The sequence below is a fragment of the Chiloscyllium plagiosum genome, chromosome 21 (assembly GCF_004010195.1).
Source record: "Chiloscyllium plagiosum isolate BGI_BamShark_2017 chromosome 21, ASM401019v2, whole genome shotgun sequence".
Classification (NCBI taxonomy): domain Eukaryota; kingdom Metazoa; phylum Chordata; class Chondrichthyes; order Orectolobiformes; family Hemiscylliidae; genus Chiloscyllium; species Chiloscyllium plagiosum.
The window spans coordinates 9287029-9305563 of NC_057730.1; the positions used below are offsets into that span (position 1 = coordinate 9287029).

The following is an 18535-nucleotide window of genomic DNA, read 5'->3' on the forward strand; positions in this document are numbered from 1 at the left end:
TGTGAAAACTTACATACCTAGAGTATTTCTTTAGAAATCCACATTGTTTGATCAAAGTTGAGAAATTCTAAGATTGCAGTTGTGTAATTAAAAAAAAATGTTTTGCAGCTCACAGAACCAGAACTGAAAAGAACTTGTAAATAACCTACAACTTTGATACAGAAGGACATTTTTCTGTATATTTTGGTTGGCTGTATTGTTTTGGGAGTGGGGAATAGATGGGATTTTGTTTGAAATCTGTCTATAAGTGTTTTAACTAGACAGCTTGGATCATTTCATCTTATGTTTCTATCTTTTATGTAATAAGCTTCTGCTTTATAATTTAAACCAAATCTATAACTTAATGGCTTTCATAGAAGGGTAAATCAAAAATCAAAAATAGGATCCATCAAGCCAGATTTCATTTTGTAACCTGACTTTGTCCAGGAGCATCATCAGCTGGGATCTTAGCATTTGCTAATCTATTTTTTCTGACTTTAATAAAGGGACAAATATTGGCCGGAGCACTATGGAGAAATCCCTAGCTTTTCTTTGAAACACTTTGTGACTTCTTATTTCAAACAAAATCCCATCTATTCCCTACTCCCAAAACAATGCCTTGTTTTACTACCTGATTTGAAAACAATACTTTCAACAGTGCAACATTCCCTCAGTACTTCACTGCAGCATCAGATTTGACTTTGTGCTCAAGGGCCTGAGGTGTAACCTAGTGATCAGAAATGAGCATGATAGCAACTGAGCCACAGGTACCAGTCTTCAGCCAATTTGATTCTTTCTACATGATATCAAGAAACAGTTAGAGGCACTGGATAGTGCAAAGGCTACGGGCCTGGCAACATTCTGGCAATAGTACCGAGGACGTGCTCCAGAACTTGTCGGTCTCCCAGACAAGGTGTCCAATACAGTTATGACATTGGCATCTACTCAACAATGTGGAAAATTGCCCAATATGTCTTGTACAGGAAGCAGGACAAAACCAACCCGGCCAGTTACCGACCCATCAGTCCAGTCTCATTCATCAGTAAAGTGATGGAAGGTGTCATTAACAGTGCTATCAAACAGCACCTGCAGAGCAATAATCTGCTCAGTGATGCCCAGTTTGGGTTCCTCCAAAGGCACTTGGTTCTGGACCTTATTACAGCCTTGGTTTAAACATGGACAAAGAACTGAATTCCAGAGGTAAGGTAAGAATGACAGCCCTTGACATCAAGGCCACATTTGATGAGTGTTGCTTCAAGGGACCCAAGCAAAACTGGAATCTGTAGGTATGAGGAGGAAACTCTCTGCTGGTCGGAGTCATACCTGGCACATCCGAAGATTGCTGAGGTTGTTGGGAGTCAGTCATCTCAGATCCAATACATCTCTGCAGGATTTCCTCAGGGCAGTGTCCTTGGCCCAATCATCTTCAGCTGCTTCATCAATGAACTTTCCTTCATCATAAGGTCAGAAGTGGAGATGTTCACTGATGATCTCACAATGTTCGCACCATTCATGACTCGTCAGATAGTGAATCGATCTATGTTCAAATGCAACAAGACCTGGACAAATATCCAGGCTAAGGCTGCCAAGTGACAAAAAACATTGAAGCCACACAAATGCCAGCCAGTGCCCATCGCTAATAAGGGACAATCTAACCCATGCCCCCATGACATTCAAAGACATTACCATCACTGAATACCTCATCATCCTTGGGGTTACCATTGACAAGAAACTCAACTGGACTCACCATATAAATACAGTAGCTAGAAGGGCATGTCAGAGAATAGGAATATTGTGGTGAGTAACTCATCTCCTGACTCCTCAAAGTCTGTTCACCATATACATGGCACCACTCAGGAGTGTGATAAAATACTCTCCATTTGCCTGGTTGGGTGCAACTCCAACAACACTCAAGAAGCTTGAGACCATCCAGGACGAGGTAGCCCACTTGATTGGCACTATATCCACAAGCATCCACTCCCTCAACCACAAGTGCTTAGTAGCAGCAGTGTGTACTATCCACAAGATGCACTGCAGAAGTTCACCAAAGATACTTAGACAGTACCTTCCAAACCCGTGACCAATTCCAATTAAAAGGACAAGGGCAGCAGATAATTGGAACACCAACACCTGCACATTCCACTCCAAGCCACTCTCCATCTTGACTTGGAAATACATCACCATTCCTTCACCGTCGCTGGATCAAAATCCTGGGATTTCCTCCTTAATGGCATTAGGGCTTGACCCACAGTGGTGGACTGCAGCAGTTCAAGAAGGCACCTCACCACGACCTTGTCAAGGGCAACTAGGGGTGGGCAAGAAATCCTGGCCCAGCCAGTGGCACCCATGTCCCATGAGTGAATTTTAAAAAGTGAGTGGATTTTGGGAAAGGTACTTCAGATGCTGTACTCCTGCCAGAAATGAATCAAATAAGTGAGAGTCAATGGATAGAATTTGACCTGAGTGATCTTCCCAGTACTTTGCATTCACTTGAAGCCAAAGTAAACCAAGGTTAACTTTGGAGATTGTTCAGTTGAAATTTAGCTCTAAATGAACACACTCATGCATGGAAAATTATGACTGAAGACCATGAAGAACATGTAGGCTTCTTTTCGCACCAATCTCAGAAATAACTGATTACATTCCTGTTGTAATAATCGCTTAATATATGCCTAATTGCTTCATTATGAATGTTTGTAATGTGCTCATTTGAAGGCTCATCATTTATAATCGATCTGCAGTGGTTGACTGATCATTTTATAACCTATGGAAATCATTCTGTTAATTTAACTTGTAATTTATTTTCACGGAATTCATGATGGACATCTTTGGAACAATCCACAGCTCAATTGACCTCTTTGCATCACCTCACACAGACTACAGTTGAGAGTGTGGTGCTGAAAAAGCACAGCAGGTCAGGCAGCATCTGAAGAGCAGGAGAATCGATGTTGCGGGCAAAAGCCCTTCATCAGGAAGGGCTCTAATCTCCAGCATCTGCGGTCCTCACTTTCGCCTCACACAGACTATAGTTGAAGGATTGTTCAAAAGGGGTGTAAATAGGATCATCACCGCTGGATCCTATTGCAAATTCAATCCAGACTGATGGAAGAAGTATAAACCGGTGCAAACTATGTAATAAAATAATGATGGGCATTGATAGGGTAGACAGAAAGTAGCTTCTCCCCTTGGTAGAGGGAGTAATGACTGGGGTGATTGATTTAAGCTAAGGGGCAGGAAGGGATGTGACAAAAAATGTCTTAACCAGAGGGTGATGAGAATCTGGAACTCACTGCCTGTAAAGTGGTGGCACAGTGGTGCCTCACAGCACCAAGGACCTGGGTTCAATTCCAGCCTCAGGCGACTGTCTGTGTGGAGTTTGCACATTCTCTGTGTCTTTGCGTGGGTTTCCTCCAGGTGCTCTGGTATCCTCCCACAATCCAAAGATGTGCAGGTTAGGATGAATTGGCCATGCTAAATTGCCCATTGTGTTCAGGGTGCATGTGTCGGGGTAAAATGTAGGGGAATGGGTCTGGATGGGATACTCTTCGGAAGGCCAGTGTGGGCCAAAGGGACTGTTTCCACACAGTAGGGATTCTAATTTTAAAGGTGGTGGTGGCAAAAACACTCATAACATTTAAGAAGTATTTAGATGAAAACTTGTAATGCCAAGTACTACAAAATGGGATTAACATAGCTAAATGTCTCATTTTGACTTGCACAGACTCAATGGGTTGAAGGCCTATTCTCTGTGCTGTAGCCCTCTATGACTCTAATGAACCCACTGTGTAGTCTAAATGCAGCAATCAACTTGTCTCAATGTTATTGTTGATCACTACTGAGAATGTATTGAGCATTATCTGTTTATTAAGAGACTCATGGTGAAGTTTTACTCCACCATCTGCCAGCTAGAAATTAACTAGCGGGACAGTGAAAATGAATGATGAATGTCATTCTGAATCAGACATGTGTCCCATATTTTGTCAAAGTGAGATGATTTTCAAACCAATTGCTTTTGCTTCCACATAAAGACTTCTCCAAAGACTTATTCATAACAACACAACAGGATGAGTCAAAGAAATATAAAGAGGACCTTGATCTTAAACTGAGTAACTTGCTTAAAAGATGAAAGTTGATTCTGTGTCTGTCATAGGAACCAGGCTGGGAATTTAGTTATATTAGGGTAGCAGTACCCATTGACATATCCAGGCAATGGATTCAATCCAGTGATTAAGTGATTCTATGTTCCCTCAATTTTTCACATTTTACCAGCCATTAATTCAGAAGGCAGCTTTCCTTATTACGATTCCTTTATACAATTTTTATCCAGTGTAACTACAGACTCATTTCCTTCATAGTTGGCTTCTGAATCTTGACTGTTGTCAGTTGAGAATAAATAGAATAGCTGGGGTAAGAGGGGAGGGGGCATTTTCAACCTGTAACTGGTGGTGTTCCACAGGGATCAGTATTGAGGTCACAATTATTTACAATGTTTATTAGTGACATGGATGTGAAAAGTGAATGCACTAAAGCCAAATTTGCAGATGATGCAAAATTAGGTAGGAAAGCAAATGATGAGGATGACAGAAAGAGTCTGCAGATAGATGTAGACAGGCTAAGCAAATGGGCACAAATTCACAAATGGAATATAATGTGGAAAAATGTTAGGATAGGCATTTTGGCAAAAAGTTTAGTGGAGCAGAATACTATTTAAATGGAGAAAGACTGCAGAAAGCTGCAGTACAGAGGATTTGGGAGTCCTTATCCATGAAGCACAATAAGTTGGCATCCAAGTTCAGCAGGTAACAGGGAAGGCAAATGAAATGTTGACCTTTATTGCAAAGGGAATGGAATATAAAAGTGGGGAGGTGTCGCTAAAACTCTGCAAGTCAGTCATCATACCACAACAATACTGTCCACAGTTTTATTCCTTATCTAAGGAAAGATATATTGGCATTAGAGACAGTCCAGAGAAAGTTCACTGGTCTATCACCAGTTATGGAGGGACTGCCATATGTGGTTGTGTGGGTTGGATCAGTACTCATTAAAGTTTACAAGAATGAAAGGTGATCTTATTTAAACAAACAAGATTCTGCGGGACCTGACAGGGTAGATCCAGAATGTTTGTTTCCCCTTGTTAGAGAGTCCAGAACCAGCAGGCAAAATCTCAGTATAAGGGGTTTGCCATTTGGGACCGATGAGGAGGAATCTCTTCTTTCAGAGGGTTATAAATCTATAGAAGACTTTGTTACAGAGGGCTGTTGAGGCTGAGTCATTAAGTGTATTCAAGGCTAATACAGGTTTTTAACCTGTAAGGGAATCAAGGGTGATAGGAAAAATTCATGAAAGTGGTTTTGGATATAGGTTTGCTCGCTGAGTTTGAGCCATTTCCAGATGTTTTGTCACCCTACTAGGTAACATCTTCAGTGGGCCTCCAGGTAAAATACTGCTGAAAATTCCTGCTTTCTATTTATATGTTTGGGTTTCTTTGGGTTGGTCATGTCTTTTCCTGTGGTAAAGGAAAGTGGTGTTGTGGATTATCCGATCAGCCATGATCTCATTGAATGGTGGGACAGACTCAAAGGACTAAATGGCATACATCTACTCCTATGTCTTAAGGTCTTATACATTATGAATTAGAACATCTGTTATGATCCCAGACAAGACCAAAGAATTTGTATTACAATCCAAAACGAGAGCACTACGTTCATGTTACGTTCTAGTTAGGGAATATAACCTTTTAGTTTAAAGTAATTTGAAATCCCAGGTACATACTATGAGAATAAAGCCTGTTTTGAATAATTTTGAATACAAAATTGGAAAAGTAAGACAATCTACTAATCTGAACAACATATAACTCCATAAACTCCAGCATTATCATGAGGTAGATGTGGGTTAATTGACAAATTGTTGCATATCAAATAGCAAATACAGTCCAGACAGATTTCATGGATTCCTCAGCGGCCCTCCCAGAATTTACTGTCACTGTAAGTCACCAAATCTCATAAAAAACTTATTCCCCCTTTTATTATTAGTGTCTCAATTTATAAGGTCTCGCTTCTGAATTTCTTCACCTTTCTACAGTTCAGATGGCTTTGATGACTGTTCACCTCCAAGGTGGCTCAGTCTCCTCTCTCAAGACTGTGTTACTTTGGACTCATGACCCTGTCCTCCTGCCTCTTGGTATTAGTATTATTCTGGCTCTTTCAAACACAGTTTCACAAAACTGACATTGTGCCTCTGACCTCCAGTCTCCTGAGCAGCTGCACCAAGCAAATACTGCTGGCGGGCTTCTTTGACCACCAATGTTTAGCATCACAAATAACTCCTGGAACTAAATAGATTGTTAGCTGCAGGGAATATTTTCTGCTCCATCCCTGCTCCCTGACTGAAACTGACATTTGTACTGCTGTTCAGTGATGTTTTGAGTTACTTATTGAACCACTCTGAGAGTGTCCCACTTTTACTACTGAGGAGAATCAAATGTAAACAGCAGTGAAACATCCTATGCCTGAAAGTTACAGTATCCAGCTGTCTATATCGTTCAGCTCTGTTTTATTCCTTGGTTTTTGGGATTTATATCTTATTATTATAACACTTTCCTTGTTCTTTATAGGCCTGGCTGACAGAGATTCATGAATATGCAACACAAGACGTGGTAATCATGTTGTTGGGTAACAAGGTGAGGGCTAGCACTGCTCTTGTTATATCCAGCTTTTGTTTTGCCTCTAAAAGCATTGCTTATATCAGAATATCAGCCCTGGTTTGGTTTGTGCATGACCAGGGGCAAGAACCATCGGGAGAAACAAGGTGAGTGAGAGGACCATAGTCCTCTGTGCCATCAGACTGTAACCAGTGAACCCAAAATGTCAACAGAATGTGTCCAATGTGAAGAGGGTGAAAAATCGACCTTTGGGCATTGGACATAACCTTGTGAGTATGGGAGAGACGCATGAAATAGGCATTAGGTCTCACTTTGCAATGGGCCCGTTGCTGTTCCAGTCAGACATACTGGTCAGTTGCGAGTGTGGCACAGATCTGGTGCAGTCTGAGCAAATGTATTGGCCCCCTTCAGAGGCATTTAGACTTTTTATGAATTAAATGCAGGTGCGGCACACTTATTATTTCTCGGCTTAACTTTATTAAATAGGTGTTTTTGCAATGTACAGTAGATAGTTGCTGCCATCTATTGATATTATGATGAATTGCAGCAGAAATCAAAAACACCACTTGGCCCCCTTCAGAAACACCAAACATGAGATGGTGCTTGTTTTACTCTTCTCCAGGGGGAAAAAAGATACAGGAACTGTATTTATCAGAAAACGTCAATCTTTCCAGTAAGTGAAAGTTTAGACTTCAGCAATTGGGAACTGTGCCACTTAGAAAGGAAATGCGCAATACTGCGCTGGAGAAATCCAGATTCATACTACAGCTATGACTACAGAACTTATTTATTACATTTTCTATCTTTTAAAGGCTGATGCAACTCAAGAGAGGGCTGTTAAGAAAGAGGCAGGAGAAAAATTAGCAAAGGTATGTTGCTTTTTAAGTCACTAATAACGTTGACATTAAACTGTGAATCTGAGATGAAGGGATACACAGTAAGTTACTGTGTATCCGTTCCAGGAATTTTTCATTTGTTATTTCACCTGTTTTCGTGGTGCAGTTCATTGCAGTAAAATAAAAGTTCCAGTCCATTGCTAAAACATTAATGAAAGATGTAACAAATTTCAGATGATTTAATAGCAGATTTTATGTTTCCCTATTACACTATCGATTCTTTAGTGAATTAGGATGTGACTGAAAGCCAAACATAAGACGATATAAAGGTATTGTGGTACAGAGTTCAAAGCCCACCTGCTCCATAGGTGTGAGAAAACACGCCTGAAGAAGTAAATTAGAAAGCATCTATTATAATACAATGCATTTAATCTAAGTTTACAATCATGGGAAAATTACTTCTAAGTGAAAATGGGGATGATCCTAACCTCATTACTTGGTAGTGATTGTACAGAGTGAACCAAGTAGCACCAAAAAGATTAAATTTGGAGGGTTCAAAAATTACATGTGTGATTCACTGGGCCAAATGTCTGTTCTGGCAGTCAGGATGAAAATCCCAGTGGATTGTGTTTTAGATGGATGTACCTATACTACTGATCAGCTTTTATTTTATTCTAGGAATACGGAGTGCCCTTTATGGAAACAAGTGCCAAAACAGGTCTAAATGTTGAGCTGGCATTTATGGCTATTGCAAAGTAAGTTATGCAAGGTCAATCTTTAAATTTCAAATGCATTGGCGAACTTCAGTGACAAACAATATTTATCAAAGTATCGCTCAATCTTATGGCAAAATTAATATTTGACAGAAATTATCTCATGTTTTAAAAGGCAAGTGTCATAGTCCCTGAAAATGAGTCTGATGACCCTGAGAACAGAATGATATATTGCTACAGGCAATGCGGGAATCAAATCAAAGCAACCATTTGCAGATGGTGGAAATCTGAAACAAAAACAGAAATTGCTGGAGAAACCCAGCAGGTCTGGCAGCATCTGTGGAGAAAAACAGAATTAACATTTCGAGTCCAGTATGACTCCTGCTCAAACCAGGAAGAATGCTTTTACCATAGGAATCAAGTTTGATGATTTCTCACTAAAAGTGAGAATTCCCTTGTAGGTATTATCTATATTGCTCATTACAGTAGCCATCAGATAGCGGTAATAAACTATTGACGTAGTTAATTTTACTGGGATAGGGTAAACGGTATATCTATAGAATTTGTTATGAAAATTTGCAAAAGGTCACCAGTTTGTATCTATAATGGATACCTGAAATAAAAACATTGAATGCTGGAAATACTCAGCTGGTCAGCCAGCATTTCTGGAGGGAGAAACATAGAACATTACAGAGCAGAACAGGCCCTTCGGCCCTCGATGTTGTGCCGACCTGTGAAACCAATCTAACCTACACTATTCCATTATCATCTATATGTCTACCCAATGACGATTTAAATGTACTTAAAGTAGGTGAATCCATTACTGTTGCAGGCAGTGTGTTCCACGCCCCTACTACTCTGAGTAAAGAGATTACCTCTGACATCTGTCCTATAATTATCACCCCTCAATTTGAAGTTATGCCCCCTCATGCTGGCCATCACCATCCGAGGAAAAAGGCTCTCACTGTCCATCCTACCTAACGCTCTGATTAAGTCACCTCTCAACCTTCTTCTCTCTAACAAAAACAGCCTCAAATCCCTCAGCCTTTCCTCATAAGACCTTCCCTCCACATCAGGCAACATTTTAGTAACTCTCTTCTGACTCCTTTCCAAAGCTTCAAATCCTTCGTATAATGCAGTGACCAGAACTGTACACAATACTCTGCCGCACAAGAGTTTTGTACAGCTGCAGCATGACCTCATGGTTCCGAAACTCAATCCCTCTACTAATAAAAGCTAACACACTGTGTACTTTCTTAACAACCCTGTCAGCTTGGGTGGCAACTTGCAAGGACACCGAAATCCCTCTGCTCATCGACACTACCAAGAGTCTTACCATTAACCCAGTACTCTGCATTCCTGTTACTCCTTCCAAAATGAACCACCTCACACTTTTCCGCATTAAAGTCCATTTGCTACCTCTCAGCCCAGCTCTGCGGCTTATCTATATCCCTCTGTAACCTGCAACATCTTTCTGCACTATCCACAACTCTATCGACCTTAGTGTCTTCTGCAAATTTACTAACCCATCCTTCTATGCCCTCATCCAGGTCATTTATAAAAATGACAAACAGCAATGGACCCAAAACAAATCCTTGCAGTACACCACTAATAACTGAACTCCAGGATGAATATTTCCCATCAACCACCATCCTCTGATTTCCTTCAGCTAGCCAATTTCTGATCTAAACCACAAAATCACCCTCAATCCCATGCCTCCATATTTTCTGTAATAGCCTACCGTGGGGAACCTTATCAAACGTCTTACTGAAATCCATATACGCCACATCGACTGCTTTACCCTCATCCACCTGTTTGGTCACCTTCTCAAAGAACTCAATATGGTTTATGAGGCACGACCTACCCTTCACAAAACCGTGTTGACTATCCGTAATCAGCTTATTCATTTCTAGAGAATTATAAATCCTATCTGTTATAACTTTTTTCAACACTTTACCCACAACTGAAGTAAGGCTAACTGGTCTATAATTACCAGGGTTGTCTCTACTCCCCTTCTTGAAGAAGGGAACAACATTTGCTATGCTCCAATCTTCTGGTATTATTCTTGTAGACAATGACAACATAAAGATCAAAGCCAAAGGCTCAGCAATCTCCTCTCTGGCTTCCCAGAGAATCCTAGGATAAATCCCATCTGGCCCAGGGGACTTATCTATTTTTACACTTACCAGAATTATTAACACCTCCTCCTTGTGAACCTCAATTCCATCTAGTTAGTAGCCTGTATCACAGTATTCTCCTCAACATTGTCTTTTTCTAGTGTGAATATTTGACGAAAAATATTCATTTGGAGCTTTCCCCATCTCCTCTGACTCCCCGCACAACTTTCCACTACTGTCCTAGATTGGTCCAATCTTACTCTAGTCATTCTTGTATTCCTGATATACCTATAGAAAGCTTTTGGGTTTTCCTTGATCCTATCCGCCAATGATTGCTCATGTCCCTTCCTGGTTCTTCTTACCTCTTTCTTTAGGTCTTTCCTGGCTAACCTGCAACTCTCAAGCATCCTAACTGAGCCTTCACATCTCATCCTAACAAACCTTCTTCCCCTTGACAAGAGATTCAACTTCCTTAGTAAACCACGGCTCCTGCATTCGACAACTTCCTCCCTGCCTGACAGGTACATACTTATCAAGGACCCGCAGTAGCTCCACATTTCACTTTTGCCCATCCTCCGCAGTTTCCTTCCCCATCTTATACATCCTAAATTTTGTCTAAATTTCATCGTAATTGCCTTTCCCCCAGCTATAATTCTTGCCCTGCGGTATACACCTATCCCTTTCCATCACTAAAGTAAACATAACCCAATTGTGGTCACTATCACCAAAGTGCTCACCTACCTCCAAATCTAAAATCTGGCTGGGTTCATTCCCCAGTATCAAATCCAATGCGACTTCGCCTCTTGTTGGCCTGTCTATATGCTGTGCTAGGAAACCCTCCCTGCACACATTGGTCAAAAACTGACCCAGCTAAAGTTTTTGCGCTATAGTATTCATAGTCAATATTTGGAAAGTTAACGACCCCGTAACAACTACCCTGTCACTCTCACTCCTATCGAGAATCATCTTTGTTATCATTTCTCCTATCTCTCGAACTATTCGGAGGCCTATAGAAAACTCCCAACAGGGTGACCTCTCCTTTCCTGTTTCTAACCTCAGCCCAAACTACCTCAGTCGATGAGTCCTCAAATGTCCTTTCTGTAACAGTAATACTGCCCTTGATTAACAATGCCACTCAGCTCCGCCCCCCCCACCCCTTTTACCATCTTTTCTGTTCTTACTGAAGCATCTAAATACCAGAACCTGCAACAACCATTCCAGTCCCTGCTCTTTCCATGTCTCAAAATCCCAGCATCGAAATCCCAGGTCCCAACACATGCTGAAAGTTCATCCACCTTATTCTCGATGCTCCTGGCATTGACGCAGACACAGTTCAAACCACCTTCTTGCTTGCTAGTGCCATCTTGCGACCTTGAAACCTTATTTTGCACCTCACTACTCTCAACCTCCTGTATACTCATACTACAATTTGGGTTCCCATCCCGCTGCTGAACACAGGCTGATGATCTTTCTTCAGCAATGTAACTTCAATATCAGTAACACTTTACAATTCTGATGAAAGGTTTTGATCTGAAGTATTACCTCTATTTCACTTTGCACAGATGCTGCACATCGTTAAATATTACTGTACAGGATCTGAATCTTGTTAACCAAATTATAAGGTCAGTGTGAGCTCACTTAACTGTGTTGCTCCAATCCTTGACACAGGATAAGTATAAACTAACACAGCTGCACATTTTAGGAAAGCAATGACTATGACTCCACTGTTTGTTACAGAGAACTGAAACACAGGTCAATGAAATCCCCAAACCACCCCAAGTTCAAGCTCCATGATTACGTGAACTCGGAAATGAAAGGCACGGGTTGCTGCAGATCGTAACTGCCCCATTCTTTCTGCCGATACATTTGTACAAGACTGATTGGTGTTAAATTGCCAGGACAGATCGTCTCATGGTTCTGCCATTTTTTTTGTGAAGTTCTTGCATGTCTGTACTTTGTTGTCTGTACATTGACAAGTGTTTATCAGCCAAGAACACCTTGAATTCATTTGGGGAGGTGAGTGGGATATAAATGGTGTTAAATCAGGATCGAAAGTACGAAACTTGATTGTTTACATAATCTAAATCTGCTTTTGCTGACTACAGTTTGTATCAATAGATAAACATACCTGTTTTGTTCTGTAGGACATTAAATGAATGTACATTGATGTCCGTGATTGTACTGAATGTATGCTGTGTATATTTTTTTAATCCTTTACAAAGCCAGTTTTAATTTCATTTGGGGCACTGAGAAGAATCCACATGGGTGAAAATAAATCAGGATGCCAGTTCCAAGGAAATGCCATTCGACCCCTTTATTGCATCTTGCTGAAATATTGTAAACTATTTTTTAAACTAATGCATAATTGTCAGACTTATTAGAATTTTTAAATAGTTGCAACAGCTGTAAAATAAAATGTTTTCCAAGAAACCACATTCCAAGAAGTGAATGAGAAAAAAAAAGCCATGGTAAAATCGATTGATGGGCCTGTTGTTAATTATTGTGCAGCATATGCTTTTGCAGAAAGTAAAAACTTGAAACCAACTCTCCTTCCAGTCTCTTTTATACTCACCATCAAATAGTTGGCTTTATTTTAAGGTGTACGTTTTTTCATTCGCAAGCAGGACTGCAAGCAAACTCTGGTGCTTTAGTCTCAGATCAGTTTTCAAGCGATTCCTGACAACATGACACCAAGAGCGCGTGGCAATGGCTGTGCTGTGATGCTTCAGTGGTTAAGGAGCCTGCTTTCTATGCTTTGAACCAACAGCTACTTCAAGGGCTGTCTTGTTCCCCACGTGGTCATGTTCATATTCATCAAAAGATTATAATGTTTTCATTTAGAGGCTACAGAATCCAGAACTCAGTCTTCTTTGGTATTCAGAAATCAACCATTGGGCAATTTAAAAACATAAGAGGTAGGAGGTGGCAATTTGGCCCTCTATTCTACCATATGAAAGATCATTCCTGCTGTTTCACATCAGTTCAATTGTCTGGCTATATATCTCCTTGGTTCTTTAGTTTTCCAAAGGAATATCAATCTCAGTGTTGAATATACTCAATGCCTGAGCATCTATCGCAGTGCTTCCTTCCCCAAACGCCTCTTGGAGGCTTGAAAGCTGTTGGGAGTGACTTTGGAGTTGCACAATGACTTACCCATTCTGTCTCGCTTGCACACACACTCTCTCTCCCTCAAAATACTCACTTTCTCACATTCACGCTGGTGCGTTAGCCTCAGTTTTTAGCAATTTCAGCAACTAGACACCAAGGGCATGCAACATTGGCTATGCTGTGATGTTTCAGTGGTTAAGTAGCCCACTTTTCAAGCTTAGAACCAACAGCTACTTCAAGAAGGACTGTCTTTGACCCATGTGGTCATGTTTATATTGACTATGACTACAGCATTATGTGCCAATTTATCTACTCCCTTAGACAAATGAACTGACATAATAAACTATCTTTTCTCTACTGAAACAATCCCCATTATTCTTATTTCATCTACATTGTTTGTGTCTAATTACATATCAAACCGAATTGCAGGCCAGGATATTTCTGAACTGTCTGTAACAAAGGCAGTGTGCAAGCTGCCTATCATTTTGTGGAGCTTATGGCTGTAGCTGCTGATTTGGATCCCTGATTTGGTTTGTAAATTCACAATTGCATATTGCTGAAAATTATTTACATTTTGTGTAACCGTTTCACCTTATTACTTACAAGACAACCCATCTGAGCCAATAAAAAAGATATTTGAAATGTGAAGTTCTTTAAGGATCTGAATGAAAATACAGTAGCTGACGTTCCAAGTGCATTTCAATTATCTAAGTACAAATCAATCGTCCTTTGAATGCTCAACCCTGTCACAACATGTAATCAATGTGGAGCTGGAGTACCCTCTAGTGTGGATTTTATTTGAAAATGTCAAAAATCATTAGGCACTTTTAGATTTTGTCTCCTTAGATAAAGTAGTTATTACCTTGATTTCCTTGCATTACAAACTATCAAACTAGGAGTAAGAGATGGCCACAGCACTACATATTCTACATACTTTCAATTCTTAAAATCCTAACCGCTCAGAGGTCATTCATCTCAATTGGCCCATGCCAGTGACTAGGTTCCACACAAACCTCATTTTACTCTTTCATTTCACCTTAACATATCCTTCTAGCTTTACTTTTAATGGTTCCTCCACATGTTTAACCTCTACCTTTCAATGCACTAGCAAGCTCCAGACTCTAAACATCTTCAATCCTTTCAGAAAAGATGGGCTGGATATTACCTAGCAACATGACCTCAGTCGTGAGGTTGGGGAGTGAATAGTGGACAGGAATGAAATAAAGAAAAACCCAAAGACATTTCGTAAGAATATTAAGGGTGAAGGGATAATCAAGGAAAATGTAGAGTTGATTAAGGATCAAAGTGGCAATATATGCATGGAGAAGTAGGCTGTGTAATTGTAAATACAATTTGAAAATGGAGATATGTAGATCAGAAGAGGGACTGGAGGTAAAATAATAATGATGAGAGATAGTGGAATTATAAGTGGACAAATTTGCAGACCCAGATAATTTGCATCCCAGGCTGCAGAGGGAGGCAAGGGAAGAGAATGAGAGGGTTCAGACATTAAATTTTAAAATCCTCTCTGGGTACAGGAGAGGTGTCACAGAACTGAAGGCAGATAATGTGGTAATATTACTCAAGAAGAGTGCTAGGGATAAAAAAAAAAGAAAATTACAAACCAGCAACTATAATGGCAGTGGTAGAAACACTATCAGAAAATAATCAGAATCTATTTTCAATTGGAGGGATGAGGATTAATCAAGAACAGAGTTAGCATAGCTTTTTCAGAGGGAAATTATGTCGAATGAATTTGATTGAATTTTTCAAGGGCATGACTACGTGCTGAGATGAGGTCAATGCAGTTGGTGTCGTCTACAGAAACCTCAGCAAGGTTTTTGACATTACCTCATGCACAAGTCCAGGCTAAATAGTAAAAGCATATGGGATCCAGGGCAATTTGATAAGTTGGATCCAAAATTGGTTTAATGGCAAGAGACAGGTGATGGTCCAAGGTTGTTTTTGTAACTGTCCAGAGATGAAAGTGAGGTCTGCAGATGCTGGAGATCAGAGTCAAGATTAGAGCGGTGCTGGAAAAGCACAGCAGGTCAGGCAGCATCCGAGGAGCAGGAAAGTCGACGTTTCGGGCAAAAGCCCTTCATCAGGAATAGAGGCAGGGTGCCTGCATTTTATCTCTCCACTGCAGGCACCCTGCCTCTATTCCTGAGGAAGGGCTTTTGCCCGAAACGTCGCTTTTCCTGCTCCTCGGATGCTGCCTGACCTGCTGTGCCTTTCCAGCCTATGTCCAGAGGTCGACATAGGGTTTGGTACTGTATCCTTTGCTCTTTGCAGTTTAAATGTATGATCTAGACATCTGTAGGAGATATGACCTGTAAGTTCACAGATGACAGAACATAAGAAATCACAACGGGGTAGGCCATTAGAGCCTGTCCCACCATTCTATACAATGTGCCATTTCAACTCCACAATATTTCAAAAAAGTAATCTGCATCCTTTTTAATTACTTTGTGATTTAGATTCAAACACTCTGCAGCAGTTAAGTCCAGGCATTCATTATTCTGACAGCAAAAATTCTTTTGAATCTAGGTTTTAAATGAATGTCCTTTTATTCTGCAACCTTGTCCCCTAGTTAGAGGCTTCCCTCACTAATGGAAACATCTTAACATCTATCCTGTCAAGCCCCCTCAGAGTCAAATAAGTTTCAATATGGTCACCTCATTCTAAACTCTAATGAATAAAAACCTAACCCATTTAAATATCATTCACAAGTCAAACCTTTTGTTTCAGGAGTCAGCCGAGTGAATCTCTTAACAGATATATCCTTCTTTAAATACTTGACTAAATCTAAACAGTCCTCTAGTGTGGGTTTCACTAGCACCTTGTACCAGTTGTAACACCCTGTAGCAATTACAACCAAAATTGCATTTGCCTTAATTACTTGCTGCACCAGCATGCAAACCTGTGTGTTACATGCACAGAACACTCGGTTCCCTCTGATGTACCTTTTTGGAGTCTCTCGAAACAATAGCCTACATTTTAATTCTTCATACTAAAGTGCATGATCTCAATTTGTTACATCAAACACCATCAGCCAAGTATTTCTTTCCCATTCACTTAATCTTTATGTATAACCTTACAGGTTTCAAAAGGTCCTTATCACAACACACCGTTCCACTTATGTATTAGCAGCGAATTGGGACATATTACACTGCCCTTGCCATAATGACAGAATACAGGCCCTAGGACTGATCTTTATGGCATGCCATTAGTTATGTCTTTCCAAACTGAAAAAGACCCATTCATCCCACTCAGCTGTATGTGCATTAACCTATCTTCAGTCTATTACTCCCCACTATTGAGAGTTCCCATCTTGTGCAAAAAGCTTTTACATAGTAAATCTGGAATTCAGAAGATATTCAATTTCATATATTTATATACACACAGACAGACAACCAAAATGGTTCCTTTTTAACCCTGTTTTTATCAAGAAAATTACCAGAATGTCAAGTGTCAAACATGTTCTCCCTTTAATGAAACAATATTGATTAATTTCTTAATGTCCTATTTTTTCTTTAGGAAACTGCATTTTCACAATGGCAGTTGTCAGGCTAACTAGCCTATAGTTTCCTGCCTTCTATATATGTCCATTCTTAAAAAGGGGTGTCACATTGGAAAACAGCCAAGCTACTGGAACCCTTCCAGAATCCAGTGAGTTCTGGAACATTTCAACCGACACTTCTTTCTGCAGCCAATTCTTTTAAATCATTGGATATAGGCCATCAGGTCCTAGTGAGCTGTCTAAGTTGGTTAAAGTTTTTCCTTCATTATAAACTATTACAATATGCTTTATGGCTCTTAAACATAAACATGTTAGAAATAGGAACAAGAGTAGACCGTTTGTCACCTCAAGTCTGCTCCGCCATCTTGGTTGACCTGCTATTCCTCACATTTTCCTGTAACCTTGGGAATCTCAGCCTTAAATGTGGAGCAGACTCAACCCTCAAAGCAAATCCCTCATGTCTTAAATTGACACCCCTTTAGTGTTCTCTACCTTGACGATTGATGTAAATTATGGCATAAGTGATTTCCAAGTTATCTATTCCCCAGTCACATCCTTCAAGGGACGAGAACACATTAGCTTTAAATATTTCGTGCCAACTTCATCAATTGTCCCTTTTTGTTAGCTTAAGTCAACTGCTGCTGATTCCCAAAGTCCTGGCCAAGTTGTAGGTCTTAGTTTTTAAAGTGTATAATCTTCTGCTCCACATTTTCAGCCAGTGGTCCATCTTCCCCCCACAGTCCTTGAATGGAAGATTTTTTTGTTGAGTGCTATTAAAAAAATGCCTACCACTGCTCATCTGCAGACCTTCATCCACTTGCCTAACCTGCTTAGACAACTTTCTGCATACTTCCAAGTGCCCTGATTTAATTGGATGACACTGACTGGAGACTAAATATACCCCCTCAAACTGAATTTGAAATTCTACCAGCTTGTGATCAGATCTCAACTACCCCTTTATTAGTGCGGCATCATTACATCTAACGCTAAGATCTGGCAGTATGCTATACAACATACTGCTCTAAGAACAAGGTGTGATGCACTCATGCTTTGTGACTTCCATAGCATACTTGCCCTTTGACCTGCCCAGTCAGCTTGCAGATAAAAAACAATGGAATTTGCATTATCCTTCTTACATACCATTACTCAGCAATTTAGTCTGTTATGTTACATTCCCTACAGTATGGAAACAGGCCCTTCAGCCCAACAAAGTCCACACCAACCCTTTGAAGAGCAACCCACCCTGGCCCATTTCCCTATATTTACTCCTGACTAATGCACCTAACATTTAGCATGGCCAATTCACCTGACCTGCACATCTTTGGACTGTGGGAGGAAACTGGAGTACTCGGAGGAAACCCACACACAGTTGCCCGAGGCAGGAATTGAACCCGGTTCCCTGGCGCTGTGAGGCAACAGTGCTAACCACTGAGCCACCATGCCGAGGTATTCTCGATAGGCCTGTAGATGACTCCCAACTGTGACTTCCTTACCTGGCTGTTTGTTATTTCTACATTTCACAATCAACTGCATCTTAACCACTATTACCAGTACACAGATCTTCAAAGAATGCTATCTCCCCTCATTTTCCTGCAGGA

At 40.5% G+C, this 18535-nt stretch overlaps 1 protein-coding gene across 1 annotated transcript in view; it reads left to right on the top strand.

Moving 5' to 3' along the window:
* Nucleotides 1-12436, top strand: part of LOC122560518 (ras-related protein Rab-26-like) — a 362870-nt gene extending 350434 nt beyond the window's left edge. The window contains exons 6-9 of the mRNA XM_043711201.1: nucleotides 6593-6658; nucleotides 7453-7509; nucleotides 8155-8231; nucleotides 12044-12436. Coding sequence (XP_043567136.1) covers nucleotides 6593-6658; nucleotides 7453-7509; nucleotides 8155-8231; nucleotides 12044-12146 — 303 coding nt within the window. The 3' untranslated portion in view covers nucleotides 12147-12436. The remainder of the gene's footprint in view (nucleotides 1-6592; nucleotides 6659-7452; nucleotides 7510-8154; nucleotides 8232-12043) is intronic.
* The last annotated feature ends 6099 nt before the right edge of the window (nucleotides 12437-18535 follow it).